Source organism: Psammomys obesus, unplaced genomic scaffold (genome assembly GCF_907164565.1).
Source record: "Psammomys obesus unplaced genomic scaffold, mPsaObe1.curated_primary_1811, whole genome shotgun sequence".
Lineage (NCBI taxonomy): Eukaryota > Metazoa > Chordata > Mammalia > Rodentia > Muridae > Psammomys > Psammomys obesus.
Genome location: NW_026596125.1, coordinates 5,831,804 through 5,858,052, shown reverse-complemented (window position 1 = coordinate 5,858,052; position 26,249 = coordinate 5,831,804). Strand labels below are relative to the sequence as shown.

The window sequence follows — 26,249 nt, the reverse complement described above, 5'->3', positions numbered from 1 at the left end:
GGAGGCAGAGTCAGGTGGATCTTTGTGAGTTTAAGGCCAGCCTGGTCTACAGAGTGAAGGCTCTGAAAAAACAAAGGAAAAAAAAAATCTCTAAACTGAAAGATCAGTGGTTCAGATGCTAGAGGCTGCTTTGTAAGCATAAAGACCAGAGGTTCAAATCCCATTGGCCAATGTAGAAGCCCCAGGGCAGAGATTCCCAAGCTCAATGGCTAACCAGTCTGATTACTGAGCTCCAGATTCAGTGAGAGATGCTTTCTGAAAAATAAAAATAAAAATAGCCAGACGCAGTAGCACGCCTGTAATCCCAGCACTCAGGGAGCCAGAGGTGGGCAGATCTCTGTGAGTTTGAGGCCAGCCTGGTCTACAAAGTGAGTCCAGGACAGCCAAGGCCAGAGAAACCTTGTCTTGAAATAGAGAAAGGGGCTGGAGAGATGGCTCAGCAGTTAAGAGCACTAACTACTCCTCCAGAGGACCTGAGTTCAATTCCCAGCACCCACATGGCAGTTCTTAACTGTCTGTGACTCCAAGATCTGACACAGATATACATGCATGCAAAACACCAATGCACATAAAAGTGACAATAAATCATTTTTAAAAAAGAAAGAAAGAAAAAACAAGGTGGCCCGGGGTGAGATGCCTTGTGGACAAAGCCAGCTGCCAAGCCTGACACCCGAGTTCGATTCTGGGGACCCACATAACTAAAGATGAGCGTCAACTCCTACAGGTTGTATTTGGCCTCTGTTCAAGGGACATGGCGCGCACACACACAAATAATAAATGTAAAATACATGTAAAATAAGGCGGAAACAATACAGTGAGATACCCAGCAGGGTACTATAAAAAAAGGCAAAACAAAAATAGAAACCAGGGAGGGTGTGAATAAGACTGGCTCTAACTACGATGGCTTTGGGAAAGGGCTGGGGGACAGTCCAAAGCATGTACAGTAAAATGCAAAGCTTGAAACCCTCATCGGTACCTTCTATTTCAAATAACCAGTACTTGAGTAGAAGGCACAGTAAATAGATTTGAGCCATTCTTCATCACAATGGTGCTCTCTCTCTGTCCCTCTTCCACTGGTTTTTGGAGACAGAGTTTATCCTGGCTATATTGGCACTCTCTTATTGGCACAATTAAAATGGGTCCAGTACAACTGTGTGTACTCAGTAAAGGACAACTCTGTTCTACACTGTGGGCAGAGTGCAGAGAGGCAGGAACCCAGTGATTCAAATGTTCTTCACACTGTGCATAGTGAACCCCATCTTCAGTTTTAGCACTGTGAGGCAGAGGCAGGCGGATCTGTGAACTCAAGACTCAGTCTGGCTTACAATAAAAGTTCTGGGCCAGCCAGTTCTCCACAGTAAGACTGGGTCTCAAAAACCCAAACCACATATTTTTTACAACACGGACCCAAAAGCAAGTCGATTAAACACCAAACCTAGTACTTAATCATTGAAGTGTCTCCAAATGAGGAAAAACTGTCTCAGTTGGACTCACTACCTAAATGATTTAAGGAATTTCCACAGTAAATTTTGAAAATACTCAAATTTTACATATGTATTGACTTTAGAACCTCAGCTCTTTGTACAATAGATTTCGTTATTTCTTTTCCTTGTACTGATACAATTCTGCTGTATTTACTTTGTGAACTTCCTTTAGAAATTAAAGTTCTGCACCTCTGTTTCTTACTGTATGGAAGAATTCCAGGAGCTGGGCATGGTGGCGAACACCTGTAATCCCAGGACTCAGGGAGGCAGAGGCAAGTGAATTGCTGTGAGTTTGAGGACAGCCTGGTCTTACAAATCAAGTCCAGGGCGGCCACAGCTACACAGAGAAACCCTGTCTCGAAAAACATCAACAACAACAAAAATTCCAGAAGCCAGGCATGATGGTGCATAACTTTAATTCCAACACTCAGGAAGCAGAGGCATGAGGACTTCTCATGAGTTCCAGGTCAGCCTGGTCTACATTGTGAGTTAGGGGCCAGCCAGAGAGACATGGTGAAGCACTGTCTCAAAAAAACAAAAACAAAGCAAACAAAAAAGCGTCAACAAGTACTGCTCTTCTGGAGGACCTGACTTTGGCTCCCTGAACCTAGCCAGCCAACTCACAGCCTCGTACTGTGCCTGCTGCCCTCTGCAGCACTGTGCTCACGTGCGCATACTCACGTGCTGACACATGCAGCTACCCAGAAGTTTCATAAATAATCAAAGGAAATTTTGTTGTTGTTGTTTTTCTGAGATAAGGTCCCTGTGTAGCCCTGGCTGTCCTGGAACTCACTATGTAGAGCAGGCTGGCCTTGAACTCAGAGATCTCCTGCCTCTGCCTCTTGAATGCTGGGATTAAAAGCATGCACCACCATGCCCAGGCAAATATTAATAAATAAAATACTATTATTTAATGTATTTATGTATTTTATTAAACATATAAAATTTGTGGGTTTTTTGGTTTTTGTTTTGTTTTGTTTTTTGTTTTTCAAGACAGGGTTTCTCTGTGTAGCTTTGGCTGTCCTGGTACTCACTCTGCAGATCATGATGGCTTTGAACTCACAGAGGTCCCCCTGCCTCTGCTTCCTGTGTGCTGCGATTAAAGGTGTGCTCCACCACTGCCTGGCTAGGCCCTACTTTTTTGCTCTTAACTTCTGAGCTATCTCTGCAGCCCACTTTTGTCCTTCTTTAAAATCAATTTTTTTTCATATTATTGTTATTTCTTTCTTTCCAAGTTCTACCAGCTTCTTAAATCTCTCTCTCCCTCTTTCAACACTCTCCCAGGGCTGGGATTAAAGGAGTGCATTGCCACTTTTGGTTTCTTTAAGCTTTGAAGAAATTTCTTCAGAGCATGGAGACCTTCCTCCCTGAGGGATCAATTGAATCCAGGGCTTCAGATCCTGGGCAGGACAGTCTAGATCCCGAGCGAGAACAGGAGTTCTGCCTGCAGGTTCAAGTTCACAGCCTAAAGTAATCTCACCCTAAGCCTGTTGAGGGACCTCATGAGACTTTCAGCTCTTTATTGTAAATGTGGCCTGAAAGGAGAGCATCTAACCAAGACGAGGAAGGACCAGGAAGGACAGTCAGCCAGGGAGGCCTCCTCACTCTTGTGCAGTGCTTTAGTTTACTAGCGCTGACATAGCAAATTTTGAGTTTGGGGACATACTACAGGAGAGGTTTATCCCTCATAGCTCTGCATTGCTGGGAACTGATCCCAAGGTCCTGAGCATGCTAGGCAAGGGTCCTGTCACTCAGCTACATCCCCCATCCCTCCTTCACAGTGTTAGAGACCGGAAGTCCGAAATGGAAGCTGTCAAGAGCGTAGGCGTATTAGGGAGGCATCCGGGGAGAAGCCATCCACGGAGAAGCCATCCACGAGGCTTTTTCAGTTTCTAGTGCCTCCCAGCAGCCCTTGCATTGTACTTTCATTTTCATTCATTCTGTGTGATTGTGCGGGGGAGTGGGAGTGCACCCGCTGTGGGTTGTGGTGGAAATAGGAGAACAACTTTATGAAGTCAGTTCTCTCGCACCATGTGGGTTCAGGGATCAAAGTGGCCATCAGGCTTAGGACGCATGTAACTTTTCCCACAGAACTGTCTCACCAGCCCCTTGCTTTGTCACACAGTCTGCTCCTTTACTTCCTCCTCTTCAGTCTTATAAGGACTATTATTGGATTTAGGGCTCACCTTAATCCCAGATAATCTCCCCTGAGATCCTTAATCACCTCTTCAAGGAGACTTATTTTAAATAAGATCGCATTCTGCTTTAAAGAAGGTTCCTGGTGACGTCTCATTTTTGGTGGTGGATATCACGCTAACTCTACTGCACTTATCACTACCATGTAGGTTTCAGCTTGATGGTGGAAACCCATCCCTGAATTTCGGTATAGAAAATCATCCCTCCTTCAAAAAATCCCACTAGCTAGGTATGCCAAATGGACCTACAGTCCCCACACCTGTGAGGCTGAGCTAGGAGAATCCGGAATTCTGCTGACAAAACAACATACATGTAACAACAAAAACAACAACAACAAAAATAAAAAAAAAAAAAACCAGAAGAGGGAAGGAGGAGGACAGGTGGCATGGAAACAGAGAGGAAGGCAGGGAGGGCTGAGTATCAGCTCAGCTGGCGTTTCACTGGCTTGCACGAAGCCATGGGGGTTCAAGCCCTAGCACCATAAATGACCAGACATAGTGGTGTACGCCTGTCATCACAGCTTTTGGGACACGGAGCAGGAGCACAGCCAATCTTGGTTCTATGGCAAGTCCCAGGCAAGCCTGGGCTACATGAGACCCTGCCTTTAAAAAAAAGACAAAGCGGGGGTGGAGAGATGGCTCAGTGGGTAAGAGCAACTGAGCACTCTTCTAAAGGACCTGGGTTCAATTCCAGCACCCGCAGGAATTGAACATAGTCACAACTATCTGTAACTCCAAGATCTGACACCCTCACACTGACATACACGCAGGCCGATGCACATAAAAATAAATAAATAAATAAATAAATAAATAAAATGACGAGAATGCTTTCTATTGTTATTCTTTTTTTGCTGGGTGTGATGGCCTTAACCTATAATCTTAGCTTTTGGAAAGTAGAGACAGGAGGATAAAGAGTTTGAAGACAGCAGCACCCTGAGGTACATAAAAGCACCTTTTTTCTTTTCTTTTTTTTTGAGACAGGTTTTTTCTGTGTAGCCTTGGCTGTCCTGGACTTGCTTTGTAGCTGGCCTCAAACTCACAGAGATCTGCGTGCCTCTGCCTCCCAGAGTGCTGGGATTACAGGCGTGTGCCACCGTGCCAGGCAAAAACACCTGTCTTAAAAAATAAACAAATAAAAACAAAAAGCCGAGCAGTGATGGTACACACACATTTTTGTCTCAACACTTGGAAGGTTAGAGGTAGGCAGATCTCTGAATTCATGGCCAGTCTGGTCTACAGAGTGAGTTTCAGGACAGACAGGTGTAGAGGAAAGTTTTGGAGTCTTAAAAAAAAAACACCTCAGTTCTGTTCTGTAAACATGTTTTTGTTTTAATCCCAGGTGTGGGATGTGGGGCTGATTCAGATTGTCCACAGCAGCAGACTGTTTGCCTTGTGCAGACTCTGCGAGGGGCTCCTTGCCAGCTGCAGATAGTTTAATTTTGAGGAGAAGGAATAAAGGCCAGAGCTCAGAGTGTTGGGGGAGGGGGCTCCGAGGAAGAACGCTGGTGTTGCCTCCTGCTGTTCCTGGTTGCTGTTGCAGCAGTTTGACCAGAAGAACTTGAAGATCTGAAAGGAAGATCGGATTTGCCCCAAGGATCCTAACCAGCCGTGAAAGAGAACTACCTCTTCTCTCCCTACTAACCTTGGTCTCCTACCTTGTGTTGGGGTTTTGGAAGGGACTGGGGTGGAGAAGGGAGGAGGAGGTATGAGAAATGTAAATAAGATAGTTTTTAAAAGTACGCCAACAGGGCTACACAGAGAAACCCTGTCTCAAAAAAAAAAAAAAAAAAAAGGTACTATCATTGTAGGAGAGAAGCCACAGATTGAGGAAACCTAGCCCACATTTTTCTGCAGCTCAGGGTGGCTTGGAATTGGCGATGCAAGTCAGGCTGGTCCCAGACCCCAGGGGTGCTTCTGTGTCCCTCCTAAGATTGAGGCGAGCTGCCACACCTGACTGTCCTCTTACCTCCTGACCGTCCAGTTTCATCAGTTCAGCCCTGCCAGCCTTCTCTGCTCTTTCAGTGCAGCAAAGCCCACATAGTGTCTTTCCTTTCTTCAACAATAGGACCCTTCCCAGGGTCTGAGCGCTTTGTTAGGGGTGGGAAATGGTTATTCATGTAGCCATCCACCACCCCTAGGTTTGGCATAAATCCTGTGACTCTGGAGGAGCGGAGGATGGGGAGCCATACCACCAGCGGTGAGCAGTGGTGGTTGTCTGAACCCCCCCCCCCAAGAACAGCTCTCAGGTTGGGACCCCAGCTTTGGCCTGGAGATGAGATCTCTGGGTCCCAACAGCTTCCCCTCAGTCTTCTGTTCCTTTCCCCAGCTCTCCAGACTTCCCAGCTCCTCAGCAGGGACTGCCCACCTTTTTGAGAAAGACCTACCCCTCCAATCTGAGGTTCCAGGCTGTTCCTAGATTCTGACCACGGCTGTCAGAAATGGGGGCAATGCTCCCCATTTTCCCCCAGAACAAAGCAGAAATAATACATCTTCAGTGCTGGGATTAAAGCAGCGCATCACTGCCTGGCTGACGTGGAGTCTTTATAGGTAGCCTTCTCAAGATGTATTATTTCTGCTTTATTCTGGGGGATCTCTTGAGTTTGAGGCCAGCCTGGTGTATAGAATGAGTTCCAGAACAGCCAGGGCTACATAGAGAAACCCTGTCTTGAAAAACAAAACAAGACAAAGACTCCACGTCCCCCTGAAATAGGATGGCTGCAAAACCTATGAAAGAGGACAGCCTTCTCTGCCAGAACTGCAGGGAGGGCCAAGATACAGTGGCTTTTCCGAACTTAACAGTCTTTTGAGACAGGGTCTCATGTAGCCCAGGATGACCTTGAACTTGCTTTTTACCAAGGACAACCCGGAAATGCTGATCCTCCTGCCTCTGCCTCCAAAGTTCTGGGATTACCACCGTGCTGTGACCACTTCTAAAGGTTTTGTTGTTTTACTAGAAGCAGGTCCACCTCTATTTCTAATTTTGTGTATAAAAGTGAGACTATATTAATTTTTAAAATAAAGCTTGGGGCTGGAGAGATAGCTCAGTGGTTAAGAGCACTGGCTGCTTTTCCAGTAGATCCTGGGTTCAATTCCCAGCAACCACATGGTGGCTCACAACTGTGTGCACCCCAATTCAGGGGATTGACACATCCACAATAATGTACATAAAATTATTACAAAACAAAGTCTGATATTCTTGTATTTTATTTTTTTCATCCTTGTACTTTAAATTCATAGAAAATGTGAACTTACTGTGCCCTCTTAAAAACACCTGTGAGGTCAACTCCCTTCCTGGCTTCAGTTCCGAAGAGAAATCTGGTGGCTCAGGTTCAATTCCAGGACCCTTTTTCTCTTGACATGATTCTACTTTTTGGGTTTTCTCTTGGCCTGTAGAACCTTGATTTTCAACCTCTTCTAAAGGCTTCCCTTGGTTCCGAAGTCCCTGCTTCTGCGCATTTGAGTGAAGCGGGCAGTGACAAGAGATGCCCACCAGGGGGAGCCAGTGTCTAAGAAGATGCTGAAGCCCTGTTTGGTAGCTCCTTGCTGTGGAGAAGTCCTGCTCCTTCTGGGTGTGCCGAGACTGGAGTGACCCCGTTTGGAAGCCAGTTTGGACTACAGAGTGAGTTCCAGGCCATCTTGGGCTACAAAGCATGAGACAGATCAGTGGCTAAGAATGTTGCTGCTCCTGCAGAGAACCTGAGCTGGGTTTCTAATATCCATGTAGCAGCTCACAGTCTATTCTAACTCCAGCTCCAGGATATCCCAGTCATTGCTTTGGCCCCAGAGAGGACGCCTGCGAACATGTGAGACACACGCGCGCGCGCACACACACACACACACACTGACCTTTTAAGATATCCACTGAAAAATGGCAAGAAAGAAAAAATGGCACTGGAGAAATGGGTCCTCAGATAAGAGCTTTCTCTGCTCTTCCAGAGGTCCTGGGTTCAGTCCCCAGAAACCATGTTGGCTAGTTCATAACCTCCTGTAACTCCAGTTCTCAGGAACCTGTCGCTCTCATCCAGACTCCAAAGGTACAAGATAGACATGGCACATATACATACAAGCAGGTCAAATACCCATACACATAAGACAAAATAAACAGCCAGCTGTACTGGCTCAGGCTTTAATCCCAGCATTCTGGAGGAAGACGTAGATGAATCTCTGGGTTCAAGGCCAGCCTAGCCTATAGAGAGAGTTCCAGGACAGCCAGGGCTACACAGAGAAACCCCAAATTGAAAAATCAAAACTAAATACATATTTGAAAAACAAAACAAAACAAAAACAAAAACAAACACCAAGAGTTGGAGTGGGGACTGGCTTATGAGGTAAGGCAGCTACCCAGCCTCACACTGGGAATTGGATTCCCAGAACCAACATAATGGAAGGAAAGCATCGACTCTGGCAAGTTGTTCAAGTTGCCCTCTGACCTCCTTATACTCACCTGGGTGCCCAGAAACACACAAAAATCAAAACAAACAAACAAAAAAAAATTTAGAACAAAACAAAAGTCAAGGGGCTGGAGAGATGGCTCAGAGGTTAAGAGCACTGACTGCTCTTCCTAAAGGTCCTGAGTTCAATTCCCAGTAACCACAATGGTGGCTCACAACCATCTATAATAAGATCTGGTGCCCTCTTCTGGCATGCAGGTGTACATGCAGATAGAACAATGTATACATTAAAAAAAAAAAAAAAGGCAAGCATGAAATCCCAACAGGCAGGCAGGCCACTAGTTTAAGGCCCGAGTCTCAGATACAAAGAAAGTTTGAGGCTGACCTTGGCCACTTGAGACAGTGTCTCAATAAGCCAGAAACAGGGTGTGGTGGAGCAAGCCTGTAATCCTAGAGACAGGAAGTCCAAGGTCATCCTTGTCTGTGTAGCAAGGACTATCTGAAAGGGAAAGGAGAGAGAATCAGAAGACAATTAGATTAAAAAAAAAAAAAAAAAAGCCTTTGCTGCTGCCCATCCCAGTAGGAATAACAAATTTGGGATGACTCCGTACGGAGCTGACAGCCTAGAGCTGCCCCTGCCCCCACTCTCTCTCTCTCTCTCTCTAAACACTTATGTCAGTAGGAACCAAACTCTGGCGCATCTGCGCATTGTAGAACATGTCTGTCTGTCTGTCTGTCTTTTTGTTGTTGTAGTTTATGAAGACAGGGTTTCTCTGTATAGCCTTGGCTGTCCTGGGCTCACTTTGTAGACCAGACTGACCTCGAACTCACAGAGGTCTACCTGCTTCTGCCTCTCGGAGTGCTGAGATTACAGGCATGCACCACCATGCCCAACTTTTTAAAAAATGATTTATTTATTTTTATTTTATGTGCATTGGTATTTTGCTTCCCGTATGTCTGTGTGAGGGTGTGGTGGAAGTTTTGGTTTATGATATGTAGATGTATTTTTGTTTTCAATCCCAGGTGTGGGATATGGGACTGATTTAGATTGTCCACAGCAGCAAACTATTTGCCTCATGTGGGCTGTGAGAGGGGCTCTTTGCCAGCTGCAGACAGTTTAGTCTGAGAAATCTGAAAGGGAATAAAAGCCTGAGGAGAGAGACAGAGAGAGAGAGAGAGAGAGAGAAAGAGAAAGAGAAAGAAAGAAAGAAAGAGAAAGAAAGGAAGAAAGAAAGGAAGAGAAAGAAAGGGGGCTCTAAGGAAGAATGCTGCCGGTGTTCCCCCCTGCTGCTCCTGGCTACTGTTGATGCAATTTGATGAGAAATTGGAGATATCCTGAAACTAGGATTGGACTTTCCGAAAGGAACCTGACCACCCTAAGCAGCAGGAAGTAGCTAAAGAGAACTCTGTCCCCTCTCCCCACTAACTTTTTTTCTCTCCTACCTGGTGTTGGGGTGTTGGAAGGGACTGGGGTGGAGAAAGAGGCATTAAGAAACGTAAATAATATAGTTTTAAAAAGTAACGCCAACATGAGGATGTTGGATCCTCCGGTGCTGGAATTTCAGTTGCGAGTTGCCATGTGGTTGACTGGGAATCAAACCTGGGTCCGTCTGGAAGAGCAGCCAGTGTTCTTAACCACTGAGCCATCTCTCCAGCCCTTGTAGAATATTTCTTAAGGGCTGCTATCTCATGGACCCCCACTGAATACATGGGATCAGTCTTGCAGCCCTCCAAGTTCAACCTTCAACTCCCACTCACTCTGAGGCCCATCTCTCTTGGGTCTTCACTGACTCAGGCTCCCCTGTCTTCCCCTACCTTGGGGTCTTGAAGCCCTGAGTAGTATCAATATGTTCTACTCTTTCCTTCTACTTCCCCATTTCCCAAGATAATTCTGGTTTCTCTGACCCTAACACTGCCCGATCATCTATTCCTTTCCTTGGGCCTACTTATGTTTTTATGTCTAGATCAACCAGTTGGCCAGTCTGGCTTATGGAGAAATGGGGATAAAGCCCTTGTTACTAGGGACCCGTTAGATGCACCCAGTGATGAGGTCACAAAATTACAGGTGACCATGGTGTCAGCCTTCAAGACAAGCCTCCTATTTGTTCATCTTCAGTTAGGAAGCTGAACAAATAACTTGGTATCCAGAACATCAAAGAAGAATGCCTGGAAAGAATACTGGAAGGGAAGAGGCAGGGCCAGGCTTGAAGAAGGTAGATGCCTGTCAGGACTCTGGTTTGTACACTGAATATTAAAGTAGCGGGTGGAACTCCAGCAAATTTGTTTAACTCTCTGGGTGAGTAAGGTATGGTGGTACACACCATTAAATTCCAGAACTCAGGAGGCAGAGGTAGACAGATCTCTGTGAATTTGTGGCCAGCCTGGTGTACATCGTGAGTTCCAGGGCAATCAGAGCTATGTAGAGAGACCCTATTTCAAACAAACAAGCAACAAGATTAGATGTAAGGAGACAGAACTACCAACTGAAAGCCATTGTAATAGTCCCGGTGACACATGGACGAAGCCATGCCAAAGCAGATGTGTGTTAGTTTTCTATTCCTGTGATAAGACACCAGGACCAATGTATGAATGAAAGCATTTACTTTGGGGCTCATAGTTTCATAGGGTTCAAGTCCATGACCCTCACAGTGGGGAGTACGGCAGCAGGCAGGCATGGCACTGGAGCAGTAGCTAAGAGCTTGCATCCTGAGCCACAAGCTCCTGGTCAATGCTTTGAGGGCCCTCTCTCTTACTCTACCATTTGTATTCACGCCTCTGGCAGTTCCAGAGTCTTGAAATGCATCTTGGGATCATTTGCATTGTTCTCACTGGAGGAAGTAAAGGGGAATATAACCAAGTATCCAGCCTGTAAAAGTGCACAAAAGTTTGCCAGGTGGTGGCGCACACCTTTGATCCCAGCACCCAGGAAGCAGAGGATATCTGTGAGTTTGAGGCCAGCCTGGTCTACACAAAAAAACCCTGTCTCAAACAAAACAACACAAAAACAAAAAGAAACAAAGGGGAAAATTCACATCTAAGTCTGCCTACTACCCTCACAGGAAGCCACATACATGGAAACCTACTAAGGGTAGCTCTGAGTAATTTCCTCAACTCATACAACTCTAAGGAAAGAGTTGGCCCCCTTTCTTTATGTTCCCTAGGGCTACCAAGTACAAGTCCTTCTTTTCCAGGCACCAGAGGAGGCCCAAGCCAAATCCCAAAGACTTGAAAAAAATATAACAACAGGATTATGAGCAGGGAGCAGCTTCCCATGGAGAAGACATGATGGGCCCAGCTCAAGACTAAGAGGAGGAGCCTTTGCCAGACTAGGAAAGGAAAAACAGCTTCAAGTCCAGTAGCTTGACTCTAGGTGTTGGCAGATAGCCTGGCTGTAAGGTCAGGACATGAACCTCAAAGCCTTGGATGAGACCAAAGTGTAATCCTGAGACTGTACCGAGGTTAAGAAAGTATCTGCAAGCAGGCCATGCACATGAACTAGCTGCCTTGGGATCTCCATGAGACTGAGGAACTAATGCCAACCAACTGTGGGCTGGACTCAGCTCTGAGGAACTGAGAGGCTGAGCAACTGTCCCTAGACCATTATGAGCCTAAGTCTAATTTTGGCCTAGAGTGAGGCAGAGTAGGATCAAAGCCGCAGGTTCTTTCTGAGGACAGAATTGAGTGACAGTTCTTACCCACTTAGTTGCCACCTGGGATGAGGAGTGACAGCACCAGGGTCCTAACCTAAGCCACAAGCAGGCAGAGAGGCCACAGCCTCTTTCTCAGGATCCTGTTAATGGATCCAGAAACACAAGAACTTGGCTGCCACAGCTATTTCTTGGCTTAGGGAGTCAGGAGAAGTATGAGACCTCCCCAGAGCTTTGTCCCCAGTCCTGCAATGACTCCTCACTAGTCTGGGGCTCTGCAGGCAGCTCTCCTGTCTGTAGAAACCAGAGGCTGCTCAAGAAACCCGGGGGAGTAGGCATGGGCTCAGGGCCCAGCACACTTCCTACTCAGGGGCAGAAGAGACTCTGGAAAAGCAAGCTGGAGCTCCATGGAATTCTCTCCCTGCAGTTCTGGAGAAGCCAGACGTGGGTGAAGAGCACGTACAGACAGGCCCAGACAGGCAGGTGCTGCTGGGCTGTGAATGGTGAAGCCTCTGTTTTAGTTGGCATACTTGGCCAAGCTATTTAATCTTCCTAGACAGCTATTTCTTCCATCGAGAAAATGGAGATACAGTAATGCTTTCCCAGTGGGTTTATAAGAAACATTGGACAAGGGATTTTTTTTTTTTCTTTTTTGAGACAGGGTTTCTCTGGGTAGCCTTGGCTGTCCTGGACTTGCTTTGTAGACCAGACTGGCCTTGAACTCACAGAGATCCACCTGCCTCTGCCTCCCTGAATGCTGGGATTACAGACGTGCACCACCATGCCTGGCTAAAAAAAATTCTTTTTAATATTTACTTATTAGTTGTATATGCCATTCATTCTGCCCACATTCCATGAAGAAGGCACCAGGTGTCATTATAGATGGTTATGAGCCATCTCTCCAGGGACGAGGGATTTTATTAAGATCAGCAGGTTTCCTAGTATGTAGGAAACCGGTCATGACTGTTGTTTTCATGAGCAGAAGTGGCTGCTTTATGCAAGAGATCCAGATTCAATCATCCTCTCTACAAGCTACAACCCTTAACTGTTCAAAAAGAACACAAAAGCCTGTGAATGAATTTGTATTTACATATGTATTAAACATTGTCCACAACAGACAGTATTGCACGCCCAACTCCACCTTGGTGCTCTCCAACCCTAGGACCTTCCCCATCTCTGTGCTCTACAAATGAACTCCCATGTCAGTTGCACAGGGGCCCCTGTCCAGATGGCACCCAGGCTTCCTGTCCTGGGTGGTCTGATGCCTGCAGAGTAGTAATAGGTTCCCGAGGAAGGGTTGGGGGTGGAGTGCCTGGATCCCACAGGATGTCCTCATATGTGCTTTGAACTGGACCAGAGGGCCGTTCTTGAGCCCCAGTCTGTTCAAGCAGGGCTCTGACCAAGCCCACTGTGAGAGGGGGCTCTGCCCCGGGCTCGGGGAAAGGGGAGGAGGTTCCCACGTCATCTGGGAGATGTGTCCTCAGAAGAAGCAGGAGCTCGTCTGGAGCCACTTCTGGTGGGCACAGGCGGCAAAGGAGGGGGAGGTGAGCATCAAGGCGGCGGTGCTGGGCGAACTCTGCCAGCAGCAGCTTAAAGATCTCACTTCGAAGTAGGGGGCTGGAGGAGTCCAGGGCCAGCCCGGCCTCCAGAGCCCGTTCCCACAGTTCCTTCCTTATGAGCTGCCTCACAGCTTGCAGCACAGCTTTGGGCCGCCCACTGCCCAGTAGCAGCTCGACTTCTAGGTCCTCAGGTCTCTTCCCCTCCTCACCTAGCACCGCCAGGGCTCGGCGATAAAGGGGCAGACTGGGGCTTTCAGCCCCCCAGCCTGGCCCACCCTGTTGCTGGGCCAGCTCCACAAATGAGGGGAGCCACTGAGGCTCCAGCTGGCATAGGCACCGGCACAGGAGTTCAAAGGGGGGCAGCATTCCACCAGGGTGCTCCTTTCCAGCTGCTGGACCCCTTAGTACCTTCTTCCATATGTCGGGCGGTGCCTGGGACCTCAGCTTGCCAGTCCTGTCTGGCTGGAGCTGCAGGGCCTGGAGGGTGGCACTCCAAGCTGCTGTAGGAAGGGCCTGGAAAATGGTGTTGAATTGGACCAGCTGGTCTCCGGTCAGCTGGGTTCTCAACAGCCGTGCCACCTCCTGCTCTGCTAACTCGGTCCAGCCAGCCTCCTCATCGTCCCCAGCCACCAGCTGGGCCTTGAGCTGCTCCAAGCTCCGGTAATCCCGAAGCTCAGCCCTCAGCATAGTCAACAGTGCAGATGGGGGCAGGTGGCCCTGGAGGATGGAGGCCAAGGCCTGAGGTGCCCGAAACATGCTGTTGTGTCTCAGTTCTTCCGGGGTCAGTTGGGTACCTCGCAGGCTGCGGCGCTGGTAGTACTCACAGGCCTCCTCAAAGACCAGATCCTTGTCTGAGGGCAGCTCAAGGCCTTGGGGCCGTTCCCAACCCACACAAAAGAGCCCCAAGGCTGAAAGCAAACGGAGAGCTCCTCGGGTCTCCAACTCTTCCTCATTCTTCACACCAGGCGCTGGAGGCTCCAGCAGATGTACTCTGTCTGTACTTAGGACCTTCCTCTCCAACAGCTGACCACTGCTCATGTCCAGTAGTTCCAAGGTGGAGCCCCGCACACAGGCTAAAGTGCCATGAAAGGTTCCCAGGGCCGCAGACCCCTCTAGGCCTACAGGCGCTTCCTGAAGGGTTCCCACAGTCCGAGTGCCACCATGGCCCTGCACTAGGCTCACCTTACCTTTCAAGTCAAGCAACAGCAAGCCCTGGGGAGACGGGGCCCAAGTGTGCACAGCCAACGGCTCCCTGGGGGACAGGAACCCAGGAAGTCCTCGAAGCAGGGTCCGAAAGTCCCAGGTATCCCCTTGTCTGGGATTCAGGCTTTTACTGTGCGAAAGACCAAGAGATGGCGCAGCAACTATCACCTTGCCCTTGCTTGGGCTCCAGATGAGCAGAACATGGGCCACACCAGGCCAGGTGGTGGTAGTGGGCACCAGGAAGAGGTCCCTGCGCGAGGCTATCAGTCCAAAAGAGGGGCAGTGGTGCAGCAGGATGTACGTGCAGCCTAGTTTGGTGCCAGCCTCCCCGCTGGTCTCCAGGGTCTTGGCGCACACACAGTGGCTGAAAGCCATAGAAGGCTTCCCTGGCTGGTCCTCATCGCCAAGCTGACGCTCCTCGCACCAAACCAGGCGGCCTCGGGTTACTGCCACGGCCGTCACGCGGGCCTCAGCATGCGGACACAGCTCAGTGCTCTGAAGTATCCTCCAGCCAGGCTCCATCCCGGCGCCCCACACCTCCGCTAGGCCACTTTCCCATACCAGAATCAGCGCGGGTCTCGCCAGCCATGGCACGAAGAAGGCGTCCAGCGGCGAGGGGTGGCCCTCCGGCCAGGCACGCTCCAGCGCCAGGCCCGGCCCACGCGCAGCCACGACAAGTTGCGGGGCGGGCGACCCCGGGGGTCTTAGCAGCAGCAGGTGGCGGCCGTCAGGGCTGCAGCGGACTAGGACAGCTGGGTCCCCAGCCAACAACTCGCGGAGTCGGGCCCCGCCGGTGAAGTTGCTCAAATCCGAAAGCAGGCGTAGAGTTCCTGCTCGCTTCATGACGCCCCTGGCGCGGGAGCTCGCCAAGGCCCGACCGCCCGGTGGGGCGAGGCGAGGCCGCTGGTCCGCAGTGCCGGAGGGAGTGTAGGGCTGACACTTCCGTCCCTGGTGGATGAGGTGAACCAACCCCGGCCTGATCGCCGACTCCGCCCGGCCCCCGCCCGCCAGCCTAGGTCCGGGATTGCTCCGGGGCACGCCCCGCTCTAGCCGCACGTCGGGGGAGGAGCTGCGGGAAGACCGCCGGGGGAGGAGCCTCGCAGCACCCTAGGGTCTCCGCCCTCGGACTGACGTTCCTAGGCACGGTGAGGATCTCTCAAAGCGTCCAGTCTTTTTAAACTTCGCTCTTTACCTGATTTGTTCATCAAGGTTGAGTACAGACACTGTATCATCCCCGAGGGAAAGGGCAAACCTCAACCTCCTGGAAATGTGGAACTCTGTAAGGTTAATGCTCCGCTCATTGCATAGACCAGACTGGCCATGCGCTCACAGAGATTGGCCTGTCCCTGCCTCTCAAGTGAGTTCACCACCACACTCCTGGTCTTTATACATATTTTAAATTTTTAAGTTAGCACACAAAGTAATGAATTTCATTATAGCATCTCCTCCCTTTATATGCTTACTCCTGTGGGGCACCTGTGGAGGCGAGAGGTCAGCCACAGTGTCTTTCCTCAGATGTCATCTGTCCACATCATCCTGAGACAATTTCTTTCACTAGCACCTCTCACCCATCAGGTTGTGCTAGCCAGCCAATGAGCTCCAGGGATCCTCCTGCCTCTGCCTCTGCCTCCCACATTAGGATTACAGGCTCAAACCAGGATGCCAAGTGCTGGTATAGCCAATACCAACTGCTGGATTAACACCCCCCCCCCTTGCCTCCGCTTCCCAAATGCTGGTATTATAAACTGTTGCTCCCATCTGTGCATGAAATGTCATGCCCTGTTAATCTGATAGGATTTATATGTAAGGTTCCGTGCTTTTTTGGGGTGTGTGTGTGTCATCCTTTAAGATAGGATTCAGTTTTATGTTGGGGGTTGGGAGAGGTGATTCAGCCATCAAGAGCACTTTCTGTTCTAGGGGGCCCCAAGTTTGGTCCCCAGTACCCACATCAGGCAACTCACAACTGCCTGCAACTCCAGCCACAGGAAATTAGACACTCTCTTTAGGCTTCTACAGGCAGCTAGCCACACAGCATACAACACACACCAAAATAGAAATGTGTATGTAAGTGTGTGTAAAGGAATTTTATTACAGCAACATGGCTACTCTGGCAAGGGATAAAATGTAAAGACCTGGGCCTATGTGATCTGGCTGGAATATATAGCCTTAATCCCTCTGGCTAGAATATACACTTGACACACCTTTAATACCTGTGGCTGGAATTTAATACACACCCTTAATCCTAAACAATGATGCCCAATTGAGGGGCAGACAAAGTGATGAATCAGGGAAAGATCTGACAGAATGAGTCAGAGGTAAGATATGCCCAACTCTCATAAGAACAGACAGGAAAGAGAATGTTGACTAAATGTAGGGTTTTCTCTATTACCCCTTCTGGCTCCCAAACAATGACACAGAGACCTATTAGATTTATTAATAAGCTTTAAAACACCTCAGCCAGGCAGATACTGATCTACTCTAGCCTGTCTATACTAGCCTGGCTCCTTCTGAGCCATGTACTCTGTGTTACTTGTCATTGTAGTTTTGCCTTGGCTGCTCCTGCTCCATCTTTGTACTCATGGCAAAGGCCTCATGGTGACCTCCTCCTTTCCTCTCTCTTCTTCAGTCTCCTACCTGAGACCCCATCCTCACTCAGATGGAAGCCCTGGCTCCTGTCCTCTTTTGCCCATATATAGGCGGATCAGCTTCTTTATCAACCAATCAGAGATGATGGAGAACAACTTTTTATACAGCATTGAGGTTCTTCATAGAAATGACAATGCCCACATCACATTGCAACCAGATTTGGGGGCACAGAATTCAGCATCTAAATACAGGGTGCACAAACCATCCCCCAAACAAGAGAAGCTATTTAAGAGCAGCCCAGAGAGGGTAGGGTAGAGTACAGGAACAGTGCAGTTTGATGCAGTTTGGTGCAGTTCAGTTGAGTGCAGCTGAGAGCTCAGTTCATGCAGTTCAGAGGAAGAAAATTTCAGTAAGAAGTGGAGAGAAGCCCATTTAAATCAGTAGCTTAGTGAGAACTTTTGAGCCAGAACAGCTAAGGTGCATCAGCCAGCCATCGTTCAGAAAGAATTAGAAAGGGTGATCTTATTCAGCAGTAAGTCTTGGAGGCTAAAAACATTCTAGACCTAGGTTAGTAGACAGAGGCTGGAATCTGAAGCCTTCAAGGTCTGGGCTCGCAGAAGATTAGATTGTGTGGAGACTAGATGCTTTCAGGCCCAGGCTGAGGGATAGTTAGATAGAAACTCTCTGGGCTCAGCCCAAGCCATGTGTTCGTAAGGCTTGGGTACAGCTCTCATCTTATGCCCTCGTCTGAGGAAATAAAAACTACATTTATGGGCTAGAGAGACGGCTCAGAGGTTAAGAGCACTGGCTGCTCTTCCAAAGGTCCTGAGTTCAATTCCCAGCAACCACGTGGTGGCTCACAAGCATCTACAATGAGATCTGGTGGCCTCTTCTGGTATGCAGGCACACATGCAGGCAGAAAACTATATACATAATAAATAAATAAATCTTAAAAAAAACCCTACATTTACGTGTGTGTGTGTGTGTGTGTGTGTGTGTGTGTGTGTGTGTAAGCCATATATATGTAGTTGCTCAATGAGGCCAGAAGAGGACAGCACATCCCCTGCAGCTGGGATTACAGGTGGATGTCAGACATGTGATAAGGGCAGCTGAAAATGGATTTCAGGTCCTCCGGAACTCAGCAGCAAGTGCTGTTAACTACTGAGACATCTCTCTAGCCTTGGTTTTTGTTTTGTTTTAAAAAGTTTATTTTTGGGGCTGGAGAGATGGCTCAGTGGTTACAGACCAGCCAAGGCTACATAGTGAAAGTGTGTTTCAAAAAAAAAAAAAAATTGCAACAAACATTTCACAACATAAATTTTTCCAATCTCTGCCAGTGTTTTTCAGAGGATGCATTTTTTTTTCTAGAAAGAACTGCTGAGTTCAGAACCTTCCCTATTTCCAAAACAAAAACAAAAAACCTGCTAAAGCTCATTTAAAGTCAGTGGCCTTAGGAGAAAGTCTATTTGGTTCGCGATGTCTTTTGGGAGTTGTAGTCTTTGCGATGCTTGCTGGGAATCGTGGTCTGAGCTGCTTCAGGAAGCGGGCGTGGACGAACCTGAGGCGAGGAGGATTTTAGGACCTGGCGGTGCGCGGCGGACTAGGGAAAAGGGTCGGGAAGGTCGGGAGCGCGCCCGTGATTCCCGAGCAGTGGCGGCGTCGCCGGAGTCGGGAGCGAGCAGGTCTGCGAGCGGCTAGGGTGCTGGAAGAGGGGCCGGGGGCTCGGTAAGCGGCGCGGGCCCGACCGGGTCCCCAAGGGTCCGCCCTGCTAGGCCTGGAGCGGAGGCGGCCCTGGAGGCGGGGCCTGCGTCAGCCGCGGGGACTCGGGGGTGACAGGGCGGAGGGAGGGCTGCGGCAGCCGGGGCTGCTTGCGGCGGGAGGGTCGGGCCTGGGACCGCAGAGTGCTCCCGGCTGCTTCCGGACGCCCGCTAGCGGCCTGGTCCTGCCCCTCAGAGGTCCCGCCGGGGCCTCGGGCGGGCGAGGCGCTGACCTTTGACCCCGGCGCGGGGCTGACCCCGACCCGGTCCGCTCGTGGCGGAATGCTGAGCCAGTCCTTGCAAAGTGCTGAGCATGTCCGGGAAGGGCCGGGTCCTGCGCTCTTCGATCTTGAGCACCCACTTTTCGCAGAGTTGACAACCCACTGCGCTTTCACGGGACGAGGGGGTGCAAGCCGGGAAACCCGCCGCTTCCCTGGCGGGCGTGGCGAGGAAGAGGGCAGCCATTGGGGAAATGGAAGAGTGCTGTCCCTGGCGAATGGGACAGTGAATGCTTCGAGCCATGTCCTAATAAAATGTTCCTGGACTGTCGGAACCTCCCCAACTCTTCTTTCCAGTAAAAGTTTTAAACTTAAGTGCATTTTTCTTGTAAAATAGGGCAAGCATGGTGTGTAAACATGGTTTGTGTTAGATCCACCTCTAGCCCTGCCTCCCCTGGCCAGTTCAGAACTAGCTAGGTAGCTCGGGCTAACCTCGAACTTGTACTGATCCTCTGGCTCTCCCTCCAAAAGGCTGTGATTTCATTGTACCCCGCTACGCTAGGCTTGTCTCCTGCACTTGAATTAGCCCTGAGTTACTTGGAATTATCTCTGGTATATTACGACATGGTCATTTCCATGTGAAAGCTTTCAGGATATCACATTTAACAAGGGGTTTGATAACTCCTGTTAGGACTGTAAAGGGAGTTTTCATTTTTTTCTTAATCAGCAAGCCCCTTTAGTGTGTGCTTATTTATGACAGTCATTGTACCTTGTCATGTTTAATATAATCTTAGCACTTAGGAGGTTTAAACGGGAGGACTGTTGAGAATTTGAGGCCAGTCTGAGATGCACATTGAGTTCAAGGCAAGCCTTAGTCCCCCAAAACACCAAAAATGAAAACAAACGCTAGAAAACAACCCAGAGACCCAGTGTTTGGGATGGAGAGATGGCTCGGAGGTTAAGAGCACTTACTGCTCTTTCAGAAGACCCAAATGTGGTTTCTTGCTCCCATGATGCTTCCCAGCTCCCACAATTGGTCATGGCTCAAAGGCACCTGTAACTGGCTTCTGAGGGCAGCTGCACTCTTGAACACAGAGACACACACACATTCATTAAAAAATAACAGCAAAGGGGTGGAGAGATGGTTCAGCAGTTAAGAGAGTGGTCTGCTCTTCCAGAGGTCCTGAGATCAATTCCCAGCAACCGCATGGTGGCTCACAACTATCTACACTGGGGTTTGATGCCCTTTTCTGACATGCAAGTGTACATTCAGAAAGAGCACTCATATTCATAAAATAAGTAATAAAATCTTAAAACAACAAAACCAATCCAGAATTTGGGGTTTCACACAGCAGTTTAGGAATCCATAAAATTTGGAAAGTATGACCAGATAACAAGTTGATACAGCATACACTACTGAGCCCTGACTTAAACCCACACTTAGCCTAGACTCGTTTTTAAAGAACACCAGTCAGAGAGACGTACTTGGACAAGTTCTCTAGGTGTGTGGATGTGTTACGTGTCTGTGTAAAGGCATTTGTACAGGATGAAGGGAAGACTGCCATTGCTCCAGAAAGTCAGGAGATCTTTGTAGGGAAGATATATTTGGGCTATGTGTTGAAGGTTAAGTAGGAGCTTGCACAATAAGGCTTTTGAGCTGGAGAGAACAGCCTTTGCAGAGGCATGGTGCAAAGTGAAGGGGGAAAGCAACAACATGCTGTTTATGTGGGATCAGAAAGCCACCCAAAAAAAAAGATGTATGTTGGGCAATTGTCTGGAGGTGAGGTTGAAAAGAGGGCAGGGAAGCCACTGGGGAAAATTTTTTTAAATATTTATTTATTATTTATTTATACAGTATTTTGTGTGCATGCCAGAAGAGGGCACCAGATCTCATTATAGATGATTATGAGCCACCATGTGGTTGCTGGGAATTGAACTCAGGATGTTTGGAAGAACAGCCAGTGCTCTTAACTGCTGAGCCATTTCTCCAGCCCAGCCACTGAAATTTTTAAAAAACCTAATTTATTATTTCATGTGTATGTATGCTGCTTTTTGTCTGTGTACCTCATGTGTGCCTGGTGTCTACATAGGCCAGAAGAGGGCATCAGATCTCCTGTACATCCCCTGTAGGAGCTGCAGATGGCTGTGAGCTGCCATGTCGGTACTAGGAGTTGAGCCATTGTCCTCTGCAAGAGGACCTTTTATTTAACTAATCAATTTTATTTTTACAGACAGGGTTTTTCTGTGTAGCCCTGGCTGTCCTGGAACTCAGTCTGTAGATCAAGGCTGGCTTCAACCTTACAAAGATATACCTGCCTCTGCTTTTGCCTCTGCTTTCTGAGTGCTGGGATTGATGTTGTGTACCACCATTGCCCAGCTGGGTACTCAGTATTCTTAACAGCTGCGCCCTGACAATTTTTTAGAGAGTGACTGGGTGAAGATTAAAAAAATAGATAGTGAGAGGCAAGACTAGAGTTGTTACAGTTGAGTAAGAATTAGAATAACTTGGCTGTGGTAAGGACAAGAACAGAATGAATTTTAGAAATAGTTCTGAGATAGCTGAAATATGACTAGGAAGAGAGTGGACTAAGGTTTCAGGAATGGGCTGAATGAGACCTCATTTAGGATATGGATATGACTAGAAGTCTGTATTTTAGAATACAGAAAAAGAACATTTTTTTTCCTGTTCTGTTATTCAAACTCAAGGCTTTGTTTATAATGGGCAAATGCTTTACCACTATTTTCCTGAACAGAGCAGACTTTTAAAGGTTATGTGGTTATGGAAAAAAATTAGTTGTGACTGCTGTATTGAGGTCAAGTTGGCTTATGTGACATACAGGGTGGTAGGTGTCAGTAGGTAGCTGCAACTAAGGAGTTTGGTGAGCTAAAGAAGGTGGCAGTAGCTGTGAGTGAAGCAGGCATATGTGGGAAGAATATTGATGGGAAAATATTAAGAACAATATGTGTAGCTCTTTTTTTTTTTTTTGAGATAGGGTCTCCAGTCTTAGTGGCCTGGAACTCACTATGTAGACTAGGCAAGTCTCAAACGCACAGAGATCCTCCTGCTTCTACCTTCTAAGTGGCACAGGTTTAAAAGTGTGCCTAGTTTCCTTTTTTTTTTTTAACCTAATAGTGGGCTCTCAAGGCAGAGATCATCTTTTTGTAATGTTTTGTTATCTTTTGTCTTATACTGTGCTTCTGTTAGTATAAAGTCTATCTGTTTTTTGTTTGTTTTGTTTTTTTGAATACCCATTCTTTAATGCTTTATTTTAATTTTTTCTCTTCTCTGTGTGTATATATTGTATAGTACACATGTATGTGGATATGCATATGTGTTTAAACATATACAGACTATATATTGGTTACTTTTTCCTTTATGTTGGTAAGATACGTGACAAAATCAACCTAAAGAGAGAAGGACTTATTTGGGTTTGCAGTTTAAAGGCACAGGCCATTATACTGGGGAAGGCATGCTGGCAGGAGCGGCTCAGCTGTGGAAGCTGAAGCATGAAGGAGATGGTTATATGGTGTCCACAGTCAGGAAGCAGAGAGGGATGAACACCAGAGCTGCATTCACTTTTTCCTTCTGAGTTAGATCAAGATCCCAGACCATGAAATGGAGCTGCTCTTCCAGGATAGGTCTTCCTTCTCCAATGAAGCTTTTCTAGCAAATCCCTTCCAGACATTGTCTCCTAGGCGATTCTAAGCACTGTAGGTAAGGAAGGGCAATCCCTGTAAAGACCCCAAAGCGAACTGGAGACTGAGAGATGTTTCCTGATGTGGGGCCTTCTCCACATCAACAGAGGATCTTCCATCCATAATCCCATGGTACTTGCTTGTATTCTTCATCTTTTTTTTTTTTTTTTCACGCCATTATTGGAGTCTTTCCTCTCAGCCCACGTAGTTTCTTCTCCACACTAACCCATCGTGGTGTCTTCCTCCTTCCTCCCTTCCCGTGTTTTGTTTTTTTTTTTTTTTAAAAGAGAGTTTCTCTGTGTAGCCCTGGCTGTCTTGGGACTTACGCTGTAGACCAGGATGGCCTCAAACTTAGATGCAGCTGCCTCTGTCTCTGAGTGCTGGCTCTAATGATGTGTGCTACCACCTGGCTTGTTTATTTATTTTTATAAGACTGGCCTGGAACTGGCCTGATGGGCCTTGGGATTCCCCTGTCTCTGCCTTCCTCACTCTGGGATTAGAAGTGAAACTAAAGCCCAGTGTTTGTTCTTCTGATGTAGGTTCTGTATAACCTCGTTCTTGCAAGTCAAGCACTTCGTCATCAGAGCTGTTCTCTTAGACCCTCCTCTGTAAGTTCACTTCATTTATTTATTATTGTGGATGTGCATTTATGCACATATTATGGAGGCCAGAAGAGGATGCTGTGTTCTCTGTCATTCTGCCCTAGTCTCTTGATACAGGGGTCTTTCACTGAATCTGGAGCTAGATTAGCAGCCAGGGAGTCTCCATGACCCTTCTGACTTTGTCCTTCAGGGTACTGGGTTATAGGTATATGTGTAGCTTCACCCAGCTTTTTATGTGAGTTCAGAGGATTTGAACTCAGATTCTCATGATATTGAGCCATCTCTCCAGCTACCTTCACCTTTAAAATTTTGTTTTTTGAAGCAGGGTCTCATGTAACCTAGATTGCTTGTCAAATTTGTTACCTGAGGATATAGACCTTGAACCCTCCCCCCCTTTTATTTATGTGTATGTATGTGTGTCTGTGCCAAAGGAGGTGAGAGAGGTGTCAGCTCCTTGACTCTGGAGCTCCAGGCAGTTGTGAGGTACCTGATGGGGGTGCTGAGACTTGAACTTGGGTCCTCTGCAAGAACAATGTGCTCTTAACACATTTCTCCAGCCCTAGACTTGTGATCCTCATGTTTCTACTTTTATAGCGTACAACTATGCCTACCCTTAGAAGATTTTTTTTTTTTTTTGAGGGTTTCTCATTGTAGCACTGGTTCTCCTGGAACTTGTGTAGACCAGGCTAGCCTTGAACTTGTCTGCCTTTGCTTTCTGAGTGCTGGGATTAAAGGCTTTTGCCAACATGGCTGGATCTTTACAAGGTCTTAATGAATATTCTTAAACTTGCAAGAACTCAGTTGTCTTTTAAGATTGCAGTTAATTTTGGATTTCCTTTAAGATATGGTAGTCTCTTTTGTACTATTCACTTTCTTTCATTTTTCCCCCTCAGTGTTAGAGATAGACCGGGGCCTCATGTGTGCAGTTTCCACTAAGCTGCATCCTCATTTTATTTTATCTCTAGGTGGTTGCTACTCATGAACTTATACTGTTCAACAGAAAGGAAATGAGAAGAATAACATTGTATTGTTTGAGGACGTTGAGAGTTTGAGCATGATATTAATTATGTGAGATGGCAAGAAAGCATAGCTCTCAATCAGAATTTCCTGGAATATTGTCAATTTGGAGCTTGTTCTTCCTTTTGAAAGGATAGGTGTCTTTTTTCTTTTTCTTTTCTTTTTTTTTTTTTTGAGACAGATTTTTTTTTTAAAGATTTATTTATTATATATACAATGTTATGCCTGCATGTGTGCCTGCACTCCAGAAGAGGGCACTGGATCTCATTGTAGATGGTTGTGAGCCACCATGTGGTTGCTGGGAATTGAACTCAGGACCTTTGGAAGAGCAGACAATGCTCTTAACCTCTGAGCCACCTCTCCAGCCCTTTGAGACAGATTTTATGAAGGCCAGCATTACTTCTTGTGTAAATTAATTTGAAAGGGATTCTGAGGTTGTTATGTTTATATAAATGTCCTATTTTTGTTTTTGGAGCCAAGGTTTCTCTTCATAGCCCTGGCTGACTTGGAACTCAGAAATCTGCCTGCCTCTGTCTCCCAAGTGCTGGGATTAATACCCAGTTTATATTTACACCTCTTTATTTGTGTTGTTAGTTTGTGAAACTAGACAGTTTAGTAAGTGTGATGGAGACTGGAGTGTGTGTCTATGTGTGTGTATGTGTATATATGTGTGTATATGTATGATTGCCTGCCTGCCTGCCTGCCTCTCTACCTACCTGTCTGCCTACCTATCTGCCTGTCTGCCTGCCTGTCTGCCTACCTGTCTGCCTGCCTACCTGCCTACCTGCCTGTCTTTCTGAGTCTTGGGCACAACACTTTACCACTGAGCTAAATCTACAGCCCTAATTTACTTCTTGAAGATACTTCACTTGTGGCTGTCTTAGAACGCACTCTGTAGACCAGGCTGGTCTTGAACTCAGAACCACTTGACTCTACTTCCCAAGTGCTGGGATTAAATGTGCGCACCACTGGCTACTTCTGCTTTTATTTATTTTATTTTATATGTTATTTGTGTGAATACTCATGTGTCCTGGCATGCATGTGGAGGTCAGAGGACAACTTTCTGGGTTTGGTTTTTCTTCCTACCGTGTGGGTTCCTGAAATCGAGCTCAGGTCATCAGGCTTGGCGGTAGGCTCCTTTTCCCACTGAGCCTTCTTGCTCTCCCTACTTCTGCTTTTAAATACAGACTAAACACAGTCTGAGGGAAGCACTTTGGTAGCACAAATGAAATTTGGACATTGCCATATATTGGCTCATGACTTAATCAGTCTGCTTCTGTACTAATATAGAAAGTGGAGATGCTTTTCCAGTGCTGTCTTGAGTTAGTAGACTTTTTATGCAAAGTGGGGATTTTGATCTTCCCGTTTAATTTGGACTTATATCTTTAAGGTCTAGAGATGCGTGCTCGGTTGTAGAGTGCTTGTGTATGTTCAAAGTCCTGAATTCAGTGTAAGCACTGCCTACTCCCTCCCTAGAGTTGTAACTCACTCAGTCTGCTTTTCAGGAATTTAATATTCCTAGCACTTGATTTTCCATACTCACAAGACGTCTATTCTTTTAAAATATATTGAATTATGCATATTTTATGTATTATGTTCGTATGTGTTCCTGTCTATGGATGCATTCATGCTGTAAGTGTACATGTGGAGGTCAGAAGACAACTGGTGGGAGTCAGTTCTCCCTCACCCCATGTATGCTGGGGATCCACTCAGGTTGTCAGGGGCTTTTACTTGCTGCGCCATCTCCTGACTCTAATAAGCAGATGACACCAGAGAGGAACATTCAGTGTCTTTACCGTTTGCCAGCTGTGTCATTTTGGGCAAAGTAAAATTCACACAAAGTTATGACAGAAGGACTTGTTTTATCTGATTATTGTAAAGAATAAATGCAGAG

The 26,249-nt window shown here is 47.3% G+C and overlaps 2 protein-coding genes across 4 annotated transcripts in view; one reads left to right on the top strand and one right to left on the bottom strand.

The window, feature by feature from the left end:
- Positions 1-12,792: 12,792 nt before the first annotated feature.
- Hps6 (HPS6 biogenesis of lysosomal organelles complex 2 subunit 3) lies at positions 12,793-15,475 on the bottom strand. Its single transcript, XM_055591762.1, has one exon. The coding sequence runs from the start codon at positions 15,320-15,322 to the stop codon at positions 12,920-12,922; it is 2,403 nt and encodes an 800-aa protein (XP_055447737.1). The 5' UTR covers positions 15,323-15,475; the 3' UTR covers positions 12,793-12,919.
- Positions 15,476-15,604: 129 nt separating this feature from the next.
- Armh3 (armadillo like helical domain containing 3) overlaps positions 15,605-26,249 on the top strand; it is a 176,170-nt gene continuing 165,525 nt past the window's right edge. The window contains exon 1 of one of the 3 annotated variants that reach the window (XM_055591672.1): positions 15,605-15,624. The gene's annotated coding sequence lies outside the window, so the exon portion shown is untranslated. Of the gene's footprint in view, positions 15,625-18,624; positions 18,791-26,249 lie in introns of those variants that run through there. The other 2 variants (XM_055591670.1, XM_055591671.1) reach the window with 2 other exon arrangements.